Genomic DNA, 15,136 nt, shown 5'->3' on the forward strand with positions numbered 1-15,136 from the left:
CCTTTACAAAGCCTGGCAGCCTAATCGCAAAACTAAAAGGGATTTCCCCCTCTTCCCTCCGCCTCTCCCCGCCCCCCCTCCCCTTCAAGACATCCAGAGCGTGTTTGATAGCAGCGATCACTTAATGAAGAGCGGTGCCCAACACGGTTTGAACGAGGCGTTCTCTCCATGCCCTGGAAAATTAATTTTTAGGAGAGCGGGATGAGCCGTCCGAGGGCGGCCGCCCGGCCGGCAGCGCGGCGCGCCGGCGGGCCCGGGAGCGCCGTGCCGGAGCAGCGCGGCCGCCGCAGCTCCGCGCGCCCCCCCCGCGCGCTGTAGCCCGCGCTGCCCCCGGGCCCGCGCACCGCGCGCGGCGGCGGCCGGAGCCGGCGACCCGAGCGGGCGGCCCCGCGCGCCGCCAGACGCCCGACAGCGCGGGCAATCGGAAGGTATTTTGTCGCTCAAATAATCTAGCGCAAACCGACCCGGGGCCGGGCTTCTACCGCACTTTTCTTCTCGCTCTCTGCAGTTTCCCCTGCCTCTCCCCCCTCTCGCACACACGCACTCTCCCTGTCCTTCCTCCCCTGCCTCCCTCCCTCGCTCCCTCCCTCGCTCCCTCCCTCCCTCCTCCCTCCCTCGCTCCCTCCCTCCCTCCCTCTCGCTCGCACGCTCGCTCGCTCCTTCCTACACGCCGTGCTTCGCTCGGGGCAGGGGCTGCTGCGCGGCTCCCCCCGCGCGGCGCCGCGGCCGCCCCGCCGCCGCGCTGCGCATCCCCGGCGCTCCGCCGGCTGGGGCGCCCCGCCGCCCCGCGCCCGCGCCTGCCGCCGCGCCCCGCCGCTCCCCGCCGCCGCCGCTCCCCGCCGCCGCTCCCCGCCGCCGCCGCCGCCGCGCTGCAGGACTGGCTATGGCCACCACTACTTCCGGGTTCCGTCACTTCATTCTCCCGCCGATCAGCGCCGCAAAACTGAGCCTCTTCTATAAGGCAGCCGGCAGCCAACCTGCCAACACTTACTGACACTCACTCATCCCAGGGAGTGAGGGAGAGAGGGAGACAAAATACCTGCCGGGAGGAAAAAAAAAAAAAAAAAAAAGGAGAGAGGGGGAAGTCCGGGGCTTTGCAAACTATTCAATTTTTCTTCGCATCTTTCCCCACCCCCCTTCACAGTACTTTGAAAAAAAACAAAACAAAACCAAAACCAACAACCCTATAAGCGATCCTAAAAGGCAAAACCCGAGCACGGAGTTACTGGAAGAAGAAACCGGGGTTAAAAAGATTCCTCCTCTCTTCTTCATCATCATCAACCATCATTCATTCACTACCTTGACATTCCCTGGCTTTGATTGACAGCTGGAGTGGCAAAAAGCCATGAGACACGACAGTTTGGTTACATGTGGGTTGCTGACGGGCCGATCGTAACCTTCAGTTTGGGGGCTTGACAATTTTTTTTTTTTTTTTTTTTTTTTTTTTTGCGTAGAGAAAGAAAAAAGGAAAAACAGAGACAGAAAAAGGAAAGAGAAAGAGACAGAAAAAAAGAAGAAAACACAGAAACTCATCGTGGTTCTTGACTGTTTTTTATATATTGTTGTTATTGTTGTTGTTATTACTATTATTTACCCATATTGGAGGATAGGAGAAGTCTATAAGTGGGTTGCAAAAAAAAAAAAAAAGGAATCTTCTTCACTCTAAATCACTTTCTTTGCTGGACTGGGATATTAAATATACGACACATCCAGGAGTTTATTGGAGCGCAGACTGATGGCGCAAAGGGTAGGTTTAAATCTCCAACACTTACCTATATATAAATCCTCTCTTAAGAGGGGCCTGTCCGATTTGCTCTCCTCTGTTGCTGATGATGATGGCGGCCACTATTAAAAAATAGCAGCAAAAATTATTCGCTGGCTTTTTGTGTGTGTGCATGAGTGTCTCTCTGTGTGTGTCTCTCTGCAATTGTTCCACGCTTTTTTCCTCTCTAGCTTTTTCCCCAGCAGCGTGAATTCCCTGCTCTCTGCCTGCTCAGTAGCACGGGTTTCACAGGGGAAAGCTTGCTGCTGCTGCTGCTTGACGCCGCCGCTACTGCTGCTGCCTAGCAAAGACTAAGAAATACATATGTGTGTCTGTGTATATACGAATGTATATATATGTATACACATATAGCTGCTTCTTCTTTTTTTTTTTTTTTTTTTTTTTTTTTTTTTTTTGTCTCTGGCTGTGACAAGGACAAGGGGAATTGCCACTAAATAATGTTTCTGGTAACTTTCAGATTATTTTCCCCTTTATCTACCCCCCCTCCTCCCGATACACCCTACCTTTCCTCTCTCCTTTCTAGTGCTGATTTATTTATCTAGTTGGTTGTGATTCTACTTGTTTATTTCTTTTTTCTTCTTCTTTTCTAATGCAGAGTAACTCTAGTTTCTCTCCTCCGTTTCCTTCCTTTTCATCCCTGTTTCCTTGTTAGGGTTTCTTCTGCCTGTGCCGAAGAGGACCATCTTCCCCCACACACGCAGACAGGCAAACACACTTTCCCCTTTTACCTCTTCTCGCACCCCCACTCCTCCTTCAGCCCCTCCAGCCCCTGCTCCCGGTCCCAGTTGACTTCATTTTGAGCATTCATCTCTCTATTGTGGCTGTTCTTGTTTTGTTTTACTCTGTGTCTGTCCGGGTGCTTTACTCTCTTCTGACTTTTGTTGTTGTTTGTTTGTTTTTTTTTTATTCCCCCCTCTCTTCTCCTCTTGCTTTTTCTTTCTTCTCTTCCGGCCCGCTTTTTGACAGTACGATGAGCTGCCCCACTACGGCGGGATGGACGGAGTAGGGGTGCCGGCGTCCATGTACGGGGACCCCCACGCCCCCCGGCCGATCCCCCCGGTGCACCACCTCAACCATGGGCCGCCGCTCCACGCCGGACAGCACTACGGCGCCCACGCCCCGCACCCCAATGTCATGCCGGCCAGCATGGGCTCCGCTGTCAACGACGCTCTGAAGCGGGACAAGGATGCGATCTACGGGTAGGTGTCGCCGGGCCGCCCGGCGCCAGGGCCCGGCTCCGCAGCGCTGGTGCCCGCGGAGCGGCCGGGGCAGGAGCGGGAGCGGGGCGGGCAGCGGGAGCTCCCGCGGGGCCGCGGCGGCAGCGGCCAGCCGGGCCCCAGAGCGGAGAGGGCGAGAGCGGAGAGTCCGCGGGGAAGACGGCGGCAGGGCAGCCCCCAGCAGCCCGCTCAGGCGGGAGACCCGCGCGGTGGCACTGCCGTGGCCGGCGATCTCGGGACGAGGGCGAGCCTGACTCGGCTGAGGTGCCAGCACCCACGGGAAATGGGTGCTGGAAAACAGACCTCTTGGGAAGAGAGGCTGGGTCGGAGAGAGGTAGTGTTGCCTTGTCCTTCCATTTTTCTTTTTTTATTTATTCGAGTTTTTTTCGCTTTTGTGGTTTTTGGGTTTTTGTTGGTTTTTTTTTTTTTTTTTTTTTTTTGGGGGGGGGGGGTGTTCTTTTCTTACCCGTGGGCTTTTGGGGTTTTTTTTGTTTGTTTCTTGGCAAGGCCTCACGTAGGAGTTAGAGACTCTCATTGCTCTGGATTTTAGTTGGAGAAGTGTTGTTCTGGTGTTCTCCTCTGTGCCATAATACCACTCTTCCAACTTCGTAAATAAAGAGCTATTCACATCGCGGAAGGTAGTAAGGATAAAAGGGATTCACTTCTTGCAAACAGCTCTTCCCAGAGACAGAAGACATAAATACACTGGGGCAATGAGCTGAATTTTATGTTTAAGAAAGAAAGAACATGAGGAAAAAGAAATTCATACCCAGCAAAACTCAAGCCTGCACCAGGGCTTTGATTGGAGGGAATGACACCGATTCCCTTCAATGCCTTTTGGAAAAAATACTAATTGATCCTATAAGGAGAGCTAGTAACATCTATGACAAAGTGTGGGGCCTTGATCAGACACCAAAGGGGAAAAGAAACAAATGCATGCTTACTACTTAGCACGCAGATTTTTTTTTTTTTTTTCTGACTACACCAACTATGGGAAAATATTTCGCGAAGTGCTCCCTTCCTCCACCCCCTCCCAGCTCACTTATCTGGACAGATGGTATTTTACTTGGGTGTGCTTCCTAAGCCAGGAAACTTCACCACATTTTTGTTAGCAGGCCCCTTGAAAAATAAAATTACGTATTAAGTAGTTTGCAGTTTGCCTAGCTGTACTCTCGTTTTAGGTCATAGCTGGAGGGTAGGGATGGGATCTTCCAGGTTTTGCGGTATTTTAAGCTGTGGCAAAAGTGCAACATTCTCAGTCGAGCTGCTGCTGAGCACGTTCGGTGCCTTGTGCTTTTAGAGAGGTTACTTTTGTCCTCGTCGGTGAGGACTGCACGGGGAATGTGATTCGGGCATTGAAATTTTAAAATTAAAAGAAACCCCAAACAACCAAAACAACATCATCCAGCTCACCACCAAAACCAGTATTTTTATTTCAAAGTCTGGTTCTCCACTGCTCTGCCCCGGGCATTAGTGCGAAACTATAGAGTGTGGCTGTGTCCGTGTGTCCGTGTGTGTGTCCGTGCATTAAAAAAAAAAAAAAATACTTGTTGATTATAGCTCTTCTTTCCCCCTCTCCCCCACCCCCTCCCTTCTCTTTGTGTGCCACCGCCCGGTAGGCACCCGTTGTTCCCCCTCTTAGCTCTGGTCTTTGAGAAGTGCGAGCTGGCGACCTGCACGCCCCGGGAGCCCGGCGTGGCCGGCGGGGACGTCTGCTCCTCCGACTCCTTCAACGAGGACATCGCCGTCTTCGCTAAACAGGTCCGGCACCTCTCCCCCCGCCCCCGGCCCTCGCCAGCGCTCCCGCCGCCTCCTCAGCGCCTCGACCCACACGGCCGGGCGCTGGCAGGGGCAGCCTCCCTTTCCCCCCGGCGCCCCTCTCCGGCGGGGCGGGGGTGCGCCCTGGTGGCCCGGCTGGCCCTGACCTCCACCCCCCTGCCGGCAGCCCCTCCACGCTGCCGGGCTGGGACTCCCGAGCCTTGCCCTCCTGCGTTAGTGACAGGGAAAGGTAGCTGTGGCCGAGTTCTGGAGGCAGAGGGAGCGGGAGGGGAAGCAGGCAGGGACCCAAAGGAGAAAGCTCCCGTGGGACCGGCGGCCGGCTCAGTGCCGGACCAGCAGGAGCGGAGCGGGCTCCTCTCCGCAGCTCGGTGACCCAAGGCGTTCAGCCGGATTTTGGTACCGGCCGGTTTTGTCAAAGGGATTTTCCCCTTTCGGGCGATCCGGTTACGGGGGTAAAGACAGCAGCTGTAGTTCACGCCGCTTTTCCTTCTTCTTGTAGGTCCGCGCCGAAAAACCACTTTTTTCTTCAAATCCAGAGTTGGACAATTTGGTAAGGCCTGCTCCCTCTTCCACCGCACTCCCCTCTCGCCCTTCCCGACCCCTCCGCCCGCTGCCGGCAGGCGCCCTCCTCCGCCCCGGACCGGGCCGAGCGGTGCGGCGGGGCAGCGGCTACCGGGCCGGGCACCGAGCTGCGCCGGCAAGGGAGCGGGGCGCCGGCCGGTCGGCAAGTTGCAGTCAAGAGGCTTCAAAGAGCTTTATTCTTAGAGCCAGTCAGAGCAAAGTCTCAAGCCCCAATGCATTGCAAAGCCGAGTTTGAAAGCCACGGGAAGCTAAAAGTGAAGGAAGTAACTGCTTAAGAAGAGAGAGCTGGAGATTTCTAATGTAATTCTTTTGCTAATGTGAACGATTTCAATATTCAAAGTGCCTAAATCCGCTTGTAAAGAAGATGCCAAACTATTCAAACACACATTCAGCCCCCTTTCTCCTGCGGGCGGGGGTGGGGGTGGGAGCGTGTGTTTGACTTCTCTGCGAACCCTCAGGGATAAGGGACGGGGTGCTGAGAGGGGAACGAGGAGAGGAAGAGGTTTCCTCGAAGATCGCGGTAATAAAGCGCTAATCACCGCTCCTGGAATAAATATGATAAAAATCAAGCGTTTAGGTTAAAGTTGATCAAAATTGTTAAAGCATGACCAATGAGCTAAAATCCTGTATAATGACTGCTCGCCCTGACAATCCCCTTCTCCCCCTTTCCCACTCGGGCTCGCGGCTCTGCCCAGCCCCCGTGCTCCTGTCTCCCACGTAACCCCTTGCTCAATACTTTCTTGCAGATGATCCAAGCAATACAAGTACTAAGGTTTCATCTTTTGGAATTAGAAAAGGTAAGAGCCACGGAGGTGGGCGGGGGGCATGCCATTCCCTGCCCCCTTTCCCCTCGCCCTCTGCCCCCCTCCTCCCCCAGTCCCCGGGCACCCTTCCTCCTGACTGTTTGGTCTGACTTGTAAACATGGCCAGAGAAGATAGGGGTAATGCATTGTGACAATGTAACCTGTGCCATCAGAGCATGTGACACCCGACAGACATGCCCAGGCCGTTTTTTCCTTTTTTTTGTGTGTGTAATTTCAATATTTACTAATATTAAATATTAAACACCTTTCATCCTTCTTACCCCTTTCCTCAGTAGAAGCTCTTTTTCCCATCAGAAATATTATGTTTAACAAAAAGAAATGAAACCACTTGTTTTCCTCTCCGGATCTGGCAGGCACATTAACCCCAAGCAAGGACTAAATGTTTGGAAGAGGCAGGGGCCCCTACGAGGCGTGGGCAGGGGCTGTGCCCTGGGACAAGAATGGCTCTTCCCACAGCCTCAGCAAGTAGCTTCATTTTACTGCTCCCGGACATTTAGACCTTTTTTTAGCCCCGGTTTAAACTGATCCCGTCCCGAGTGACTAGTTGTACCTGTCTGGGTTGTGTATGCTCCGGAGATACCACCTGGGTCCAGCTCCCAGTGTTCCGATGTTATCACCAAATCCGATTCTCTTCAGCACTCAAGTCCGAGCCCACTATCTCTCTCTCTGACTTGTTGCTGCAGCACGTCTCTAGAGAATAATATGTGCTGCAACAATTTCTCTATTGTTTCCTTGCCTTCAACTATTGTCCCCCTTAATTAGAGTTACTTGTGAAGTAGATCAGAGGGTTGAACTTGTTATAAAAAAAAAAAAAAGAAGTGCTGAAATACGATATTTAGCCATTATTGATTCTGTTATTCTTGTTATTCTTTTCAGGTTCATGAATTGTGTGATAATTTCTGCCATCGGTACATTAGTTGTTTGAAAGGAAAAATGCCAATAGACCTCGTTATTGATGAGAGGGACGGCAGCTCCAAATCAGACCATGAAGAACTCTCAGGATCTTCCACAAATTTAGCTGATCATGTAAGTCCTTCTGTTTTCTTTATGATACTTTTTAAGTGTTTAACCTGTTTAGAGGACCTATTCTGGATTTCCTTGCTTTGTTGCTGTTGTCTATTAAGTATTACCACTACCTTAACTTCCTGCAAGCTTGAATCCCGTCTTCAAACTTTCTTCCCTTTCACTTTGCAAAGCTGTAGAAATGCAAAAGGCTCCTTCAGTTTTCATCTGTAAAGCAACGAGTTTGCAATGGTTTGCAAAGTTTCCTAGTCTGGGCGGCTTGTAGAGCTAGCAAACTGTTGGTTTGATGTGGGGATCAGTGCTTTCTCCTGTTCTTTGCCAACTTTGTAATCAATGCATCAATGTAAGGAAACACAGACAAGAAAGTTAGGAAGAAAGTTTGCTGATTTGCTCCCCCCTCCCCTCTCGTGGGGATGACAAGTGATGAGAATTATTGGCAATACTACACTACATTAAAAAAAGGGGTTAGCACATTAGAGTTTCCAATGCTTTTGCTTTATAGCAACTTATTGTCAGAATATGGACTTATTGCCAAACGCCTGAAGCATCTTCATAATAAAAGACAGTAACCTTGATGAAGCAATTATTAACAATGTATTACAGAAAGTTGGAGAGAATGATGATTGAGGAACCATAGGTTAGCGGTTGATTTTAACACTTTAGGAATTGGTGAATTAGTGTAATGTGTGTAGAACTGAACATTGGTGTGCATGAAAAGGAGAGTGCCTTTGTTTTTCCGGGTTTTGGAGTGGCTCCTCTGATCCTTCAAAAGATGTAGATGCAGAGAGGCTTTGGGATGTGGAGGGAAAGATTGCAGCTGGTGCAGCAGAAAAGGGAAGGAATAGCTCTGGTTAAAAAGGGTGGGTGTGAATTCCACTTTATTTATAGGAACGCATCCCTGGGGGGCAAAGGGGTTTATACAGTTTTAGATTCAATTGAACTAATAATCTAAATGATAGTGTCTAATATTTTAGCAGTTGAAATATTAATTTAACACCCGGTGTGAAGTTAACCATGCTTTCTGCACAGGCGCCTGCCTTTATTTCCCAGTGTGTTAAGAGGAGTAGCTGGAAGCCCAGGGAGAATGAGCTTTCTAGGAGCTTTTGTTTCCTTTGAAAACATGTTGTTTTTGTGTGTATTTGGTAATTACATTAGACCTGGACTAAAGCTGAATTGGGAGATAAAATAATAATAAATTCTTCTGAATGTCCCCCTTCTGGCATGGCTTAGTTACGGGAAATATTTTTGGACCCAAGCCTTAGCTTTCATTTTCTCATTTGTATTCAGTAAACATTGCATGACAAGGTTTGTGCTATGTTTACATTTTAAATCTATTATTTTGAGAGAAAAAAAGTATGCAGATCTTCCTTAAAGTTTCTCTGCTTATCAGCTAACTCACATGTAGGTAATAAACTCCATGAGGCATGACACAATTTCAAAAATATTTGTTTCATGGCATTTTACAACCTTAAATTCGTGGGCATAAGTATTCTGGGAGAGTACTATAAAAGAAATTGAAATGAATGGCAACCTGAAAGATAGTGAGTCACTGTGTAAAATTTAGAGGGAAAAAAAAAAAAAAATACATGCTTCTCCAGTACAGTTTCTTTACAAGATTGTGTTTCAAGTGGAAGTGTAGAAATGGAGCATGCTTATGTTTATATTGAAGAGATTAGATAAACTAGCCTGTTTAGGGTTCTGGCAGATGGCAAATGCTCAAGCCAATTTGCAGTGCTCCATTATAATATTTAAATTCATACACAATGATAGGACAGGAGTGGAGGGGGTTAGCATTTTGATAATTTGGTAACTATTATCTTCCCTAAGAAGAATCTCCTCTTGCTTTTGTGGCCCCTAAAACAAACTCAAATAAACTCAAATATGACAACTCATTTGTCTTGCACCCGTTAGGGTTTACCACTTCATTGGGTATTATAATTTAAAGCCTTTTACTTCCTGGAGATTTGAGCTATAACATTTTTACTTTAGCCCCCTGCTATTTGTTTTGAAAGGAAGCAATAATTTGTGCAACCAGAACACCAACTGGGAAATGAAGAGTTGTATCACATAGTTACATTTTATTCATGCGTTTTGGGAAATGTGTCTCCTTATTGGATTTTTTTTTTTTGTATATTAACTTGTTTTCCTGACAAAACTTGAACACCTTTTTATAGCTTAGTCAAACTACCATGTTTTATATTTGCACTGTACAATGTTCCAGCAGAAAGAAATGCATCTTTATTCACAGAAAAGGAAAAAACTATTAAAAAATGGCTAATATAAACACAGAAGTCTATTAAAAAATGAACTATAATTTCTGAGCATCTACCTGAAAATGTAGCAGTTCAAGCATGTAAATTTGTCCAATTTGGCTCTCTAGGTTTATTTTTTTTTTTTCATTTGCCTTGATATGCATATTTAATACATAGCCTTAGGCTAGATCTCATTTGGTGAAAGTTGGTGTAGGGGTGATGATGAGCCACTTCAGAAGGACAGAGACAGCATGTTGTTTCCTCTGTTTTATGTATTGGCCCACTATTCTGATCTGCGGGTCTTCCCCTCATGGTTTTATTTGCACATGAAATACTAGGAGCATTTCAACTGATTGGCTATGAATAAAGATAGCTCAAAAGAAGTGTAGGTTAATTTGTTGTGTGCCAGGGTTTCTCTTGTGGAGGTGACAGTTTGTGACAGCTGTTTGACACCCCAAAAATCCATACCCCTCTATTGTTATTAGTGGTGTAAAGCTACCCTGTGTGTGTTTAATGTGAATGTCAGGGGTGGTAGTAGTGGCAGACCTGAATTAGGAACTAAGGCAGCTCTCAGCTTTATTGTTTTTCTATACCTTAAAACAGGCATGGAGGAAAGTAACAGAAATAATTGTAGGATTAGCCAATATTTACCATAACACTTTAAATGGGGTACTCAAATATTGTATGCTCCCCCTTTCAAAATCTACTGCTCTGCAATTTATATAACTTAATTGGGAACCAAACCCAAAAACAACAAAGGAATGAACTCTTCAGAGATACACCTGTGCTGAAGAAAAAGGAGACAGCTGAAAGTTGTTGCGCTGTACTTGTTTGCTAATAAATGTGTTTATTGAATTTTATTTTAGTGTGCTATTAGCTGTTATGTAATATAGTTAGTGTAAAGGGTCCAGGGACTTGGTAGATCAAATAGTGTAGTGCTGGCCACAAAAAGCTGAAACTTTTGTTATTACTCTGCTGTGTTTAGTAAATATAACAATCCATAATTAGTGTTTGAATTTTTAACACCCTCATTTTTTTTTATTGCTCTGAGGTATTAGTGGTAGATGGGAAGAAGGTAATTACAGCTATGCCCTGGCTGAACCAGATTAGTAAGGGGAAAAAAAGATAAGAAAAGAGGTGAAAAAAGCCTTTGCAGCTGCAGTTCAAGTTTGGTTTCCCAGCACAGACAATTTATTATTGTTCAACTAAACATACCAGGCCCTATCCTGAATTCTGTGTTCAACCTAACATGTCTTATGAGATTGTCTGCAGATCATTTTTTTTCCATATTTCAAGCTATTTAAATTTGAAAAACATGAAAAATTATAAAATTTGGAGATCTTTAAACTTTCTTTGAACATATTGTAACATTTTGTATTTTAATTACACTTCTTTTGTAGCTGGCCTCACCCGGTGACATAGAATTCTTCCTTTAATACAAACATGTTTTGAAGCCTAGTAATTCTCCCATAGAAATTTATAACTGTCCTTCCACTGGCTTTTGTGGGAACAGTTTTTTTGATATTTGTTCATATGTTTTTGTAGCTCAGAGGTAATAATATACAGATCATAATTCCTAAAATATCATTAAAATAGAAATATATGCACGTCTTTTATAAAAAAAGAATCTTGACAGATTAGAAATCCAACATCTTAGCTGTAGAACAGAAAGATTAGTCTGAATATTAAAACTTTCAGCACTCACATGAGGAGATACTTTATTTTGTACTTTTGGATATCCAGACAACTTAACATTTCTTTAGTATTTCTCCTCACAAAATGGTCTGTGCAAATTCCTGACATTTTGCAGATTAGAAAAAGTAAAAATAGGGTAGTATATACCTGTTCCAGTAATATAATTATAATTATTATTATAATTTAGTAATTAAATCTTTAGGTAAGATTTCACTGAGTAATGAAGTAATTGAGGGTCTGATGGTATAGTCTGCAGGTATGCCACACTTTTGTGGACTTCAGTGGGGGCTTCAAGAAACACCGGATTAGACCCCAAAGGTTCTCTTTCTATCTGTAGTGTGTCAGAAGGAAAACTAGGTAGCTAACTGCAACAATAATAAGGCAAACTTAGAATGTGCCTTAAGACTTCAAACATTGCTGTAGGCCCTTTCTTTCTTTTTTTGTAGTGCCTTGTGAAGGGGCAAAAACCATCAGGGACTTTCCAAGACTGTAGATAGTATTGTGCATTCCTGCTTTTTGATGGGCCAAGGTACATTTCTGTCACCAGCTGAAGTCTCAAGTTTGAGTGTTTTAATTTTAAACTCTGTTCTCTCAAAGTGAACCAATAATGCTTTTCAGTACCTATTTGATAACTGTGATCCCTTTCAGTTTGAGTTGTCTATCAGTCTAGATGAAGTGTAGCCACACAGAATGACATAGAAGGACAATTAAAAAAACCCAACACCTCTCTGATTTTTCAGGTCTCAGTTCCTTGGTGACAGCTGGATTACGTGTCTGATTTCAATCTTAATTAGAAAATACAAAACACACAGCTTTTCAGAACGCTGCCATGTTCTAGGAGACTCAAAAATTGCTCCTGATGCTTCCTTCAAATGCAAAATCAAGGGACAAGAATTAGAACTTGTACATATATACAAAATATCTGATAGATTGCTGTGCTTTATTTTTTGTTTCAGTTGTGTAGCTCTAGTACAAAAAACTAATCATCTTAAGTATGCATCTTTTCGAAAATAAACCTGAGCGATACCAGGAGTAGTCTTTTTTAGAAAACATACATCTTATGTCAAATTAGAGTTTTTCATGTCTTTTTGTCATATTGAAAGTTCCTTTAAATAGTAAGTTTATTATTAAATGAACTGGGCATGATCTCTAAGATACCATCCTGGACACTACACACACCAAACATAGACACAGACACACACACAATAACCCACATGCATGCATGCAATAGATTTCCCTGTCCCACGTAGTCTATAATATTTTCATATATGGCTGTACCTAGATACAGATCTTTGGGGTATCAGTCATATCAGTCATTCCCCTGTGTTTACATGTGTTACTTGTAAGAACAAGGTGAGCAAGATTTGGATTGCGTTTGGAGGGGATAATGCCATCTGTATCAAGTAGTTCAGTTCAGTTTTGTAAAACTGAAAAATAACTGAAACTGTACAACTGAAAAAAAAAAAAAACTTGAAAAACTGGTAAAATGATTTGCCAGACCTTTGAGTCCAAAGACATTTAGAAAAAATAAGCTTTATAGCTATTGTAGCTTCTTTTATAAAAACAAGTTGTATTTTGTTTGTTCTTTTAAGATTAATGATTTTTTTCAATTTCATCTGATAAAATTATGTTGGGGCCTGATCCTGTCAGAGTTGTATACTTGAAACTTCAGTTAAAATATGTGAGTCAAATCCTGCTTAGCTCACTCACATGGGTGTCAGCTGGCCTGATTGATTTTACTTCCCAGATATAAATAAGAAGCAGATTCCTTATGGTTAATTGAGTCTTTAATATCACCATAAAAAGCAGTATGAGATCAGAATCAGCCCTAGCAGGACTATCTACACTCACAGAAAGCTAGCCAGGCTTTGCCCAGCAGATATTTTGGACATACAAAGTAAGAATTGTGATTTATCAGAATCTTATCCTATATCAAATTTCTCTGATACAACATCTCTGTTCAAGAAATCCAGTAGTAGTTAAAAAATCTTATGCTTTCCAACAGATTTTCAGCATCAACAAAAGAGAAATGTGTCAGATTGGCTTTGTATGCCTTTTGTCCTTTCTGTTGCTCTTTTCTAGATTTAGCAAAATTCAATGGTGGTGTGGTGGTGCTAAATCTTTTTTTTTTTTTTTTTTTTTTTTTTTACTTTCAAGGGAAAAAAACATTGGGAAAATTGTGTTTTCTAGGGAATGCTGTGTGTGTAAATGAGAAACAGCGGATAGCAGTGGAGTGATCTCCTGTGGCCCTGCTAGTACAAGCTTTCCCCATATTGTCTCCTGCTTTTATATTAATTACAACTTGCATTATCAGCTGTGAGTCTGTAGCCCAGCAAATAGAAAATACTGCCCCTGGAGACATAGCTCCTTGTATCTATTTTCTATCTCCTTCTATTGTGCTCTACTCAGTATTCGCTGCTTTTCTCCTAGTAGCACTGCTCTTTAACACAATTAAGTAAGAGCAAGAGGAGTACCATATTTGGCTCCCAATTATTAGAACTACTGGGAATAGATACATGTGTGCTGTTCACTTTCTATGGTATCTGGCATTAGTTTAGGTCATACATGTGTGAAATATTTATAGTGTGCGCACGTACACAAAATAGACAATTCTGTTTTGGCAGATATCCTCCACACTCTTCAATGTGTTTCTGCAAAGTATATTACTAAATTTGCAAGAAGAAATGAGAAGTCATGCTAGCAGTTTGTGTAATCTATCTAAAGCTATATGTTTTGTATGTTTGGCTTCATTTCCTTCTTTTCAGTGTGATAACTCAATACAAATTTCATTGAAATGAACAGAAAAAATTGCAACTAATATTAGTGGGCTTTAGACTAGGATCTCTTCAGGTAGTTCAACTATACCAATGAAGTTTTCCCATGAAGCACACTTTAAAGGTGCCACTTGGTCTTTTTTTTTTTTTTTTTTTTTTTAGTGAAGGTGTGCATAAAAGAAATATAAAATAAATACTTATGATTAGTCATTTGGCCAAGAATTTTTTTTGAGGGATGTGAGGTTGGAAATGGTCTAGGGGAGAAAAAGCTCAATTCACTGACTTGTACAATGATCTTAGTCCAAACCAAAAGAATGCTGCATTTTTATGAGCCTGTAAACTACACCCCTAAAATTATTTGTAATTTTTTATAATATTAAAGTCTAGCTATTTCTCTTCCTTTCAAATTCCTTCAACATTTGACTGTTGTATTTAGTAAATACCTTATCTTATATTTTCTGTCCTCCAACAAAACTCTGCCAAATCTCTTCCTCAAGAATACTGTGTCACAAGAAATACATTGAATTCTCAATCAACACAGTATGTCTTTCTCAAACCAGATCTACAAACTGAGGTCAAGAACAACTCAGCCTGGTAGAGACAGCAAGTGTTTTCAGCTGTGGGAAGTCTCATTCAGTGACCCTTTCCAAATTTTTATAGCTTTGAAACAGAAAGTCTGGTCTAGATTTTGAAATATTGTATGATAGGTTTTGGATGATATTCGCCTTAAAACATAGCTGGGCAGTTACCAGTTAATTATTGTAACTTTCATACACGTGATAAGGAGCTCCAACAGCAGCCAGCACAAGAGAGCCTGCAGTATACAAAATTAGCATAACTCACTGTGTTCCATGAAAAGTTTAGCCTAGGTGAACATGTTGCAATTACTATGATGTCTAAAAGAAGGTTCCAGCACGATGCTGTTGGAGGGCTAAACTCATGCTATGCTATTGTTTCTTTTCTTTTTCATGTATTTCTTCTAGCTCTTTATCTGATTACCATCCGGCAAACAGCTGACGCTAAGAGGCTGCAGAGGGCTGAAGAGCTCCTGTCTGCTGTTTGCCTTCAGCTTGAAGCTATTTGAGTGGCTTCCTAAGTCAGAGATAAAAAGAGAAGCTCATAGGCACAACTGTGTTTTAATCCAGGCTGTAAAGAACTTGCACAGTTTTTGCCTTTTATTTCCATCGGAACTTTTTCCTAACCTTAT

At 43.9% G+C, this 15,136-nt stretch overlaps 1 protein-coding gene and 1 long non-coding RNA gene across 6 annotated transcripts in view; one reads left to right on the forward strand and one right to left on the reverse strand.

Annotated features, from left to right (window-relative positions):
* The first annotated feature begins 293 nt into the window (after positions 1 to 293).
* Positions 294 to 15,136, forward strand: part of MEIS2 (Meis homeobox 2) — a 174,829-nt gene continuing 159,986 nt past the window's right edge. For 2 of the 5 annotated variants that reach the window (XM_041716404.2, XM_072930160.1), the window contains exons 1-7: positions 294 to 428; positions 1,455 to 1,747; positions 2,750 to 2,982; positions 4,620 to 4,761; positions 5,279 to 5,329; positions 6,108 to 6,158; positions 7,062 to 7,211. In XM_041716404.2, the coding sequence (XP_041572338.1) occupies positions 1,736 to 1,747; positions 2,750 to 2,982; positions 4,620 to 4,761; positions 5,279 to 5,329; positions 6,108 to 6,158; positions 7,062 to 7,211 (639 nt within the window). In that variant the 5' untranslated portion in view covers positions 294 to 428; positions 1,455 to 1,735. Of the gene's footprint in view, positions 429 to 1,454; positions 1,748 to 2,000; positions 2,230 to 2,749; positions 2,983 to 4,619; positions 4,762 to 5,278; positions 5,330 to 6,107; positions 6,159 to 7,061; positions 7,212 to 15,136 lie in introns of those variants that run through there. The other 3 variants (XM_072930159.1, XM_030273123.4, XM_030273120.4) reach the window with 3 other exon arrangements.
* Positions 4,404 to 7,012, reverse strand: LOC140684297 (uncharacterized). The gene is made up of 2 exons (XR_012056362.1): positions 6,736 to 7,012; positions 4,404 to 5,905 (listed from the first exon to the last, which is right to left on the reverse strand). It is a non-coding gene; the product is annotated as an uncharacterized lncRNA (long non-coding RNA).

This window comes from Taeniopygia guttata, chromosome 5 (assembly GCF_048771995.1).
Source record: "Taeniopygia guttata chromosome 5, bTaeGut7.mat, whole genome shotgun sequence".
NCBI classification, from domain to species: domain Eukaryota; kingdom Metazoa; phylum Chordata; class Aves; order Passeriformes; family Estrildidae; genus Taeniopygia; species Taeniopygia guttata.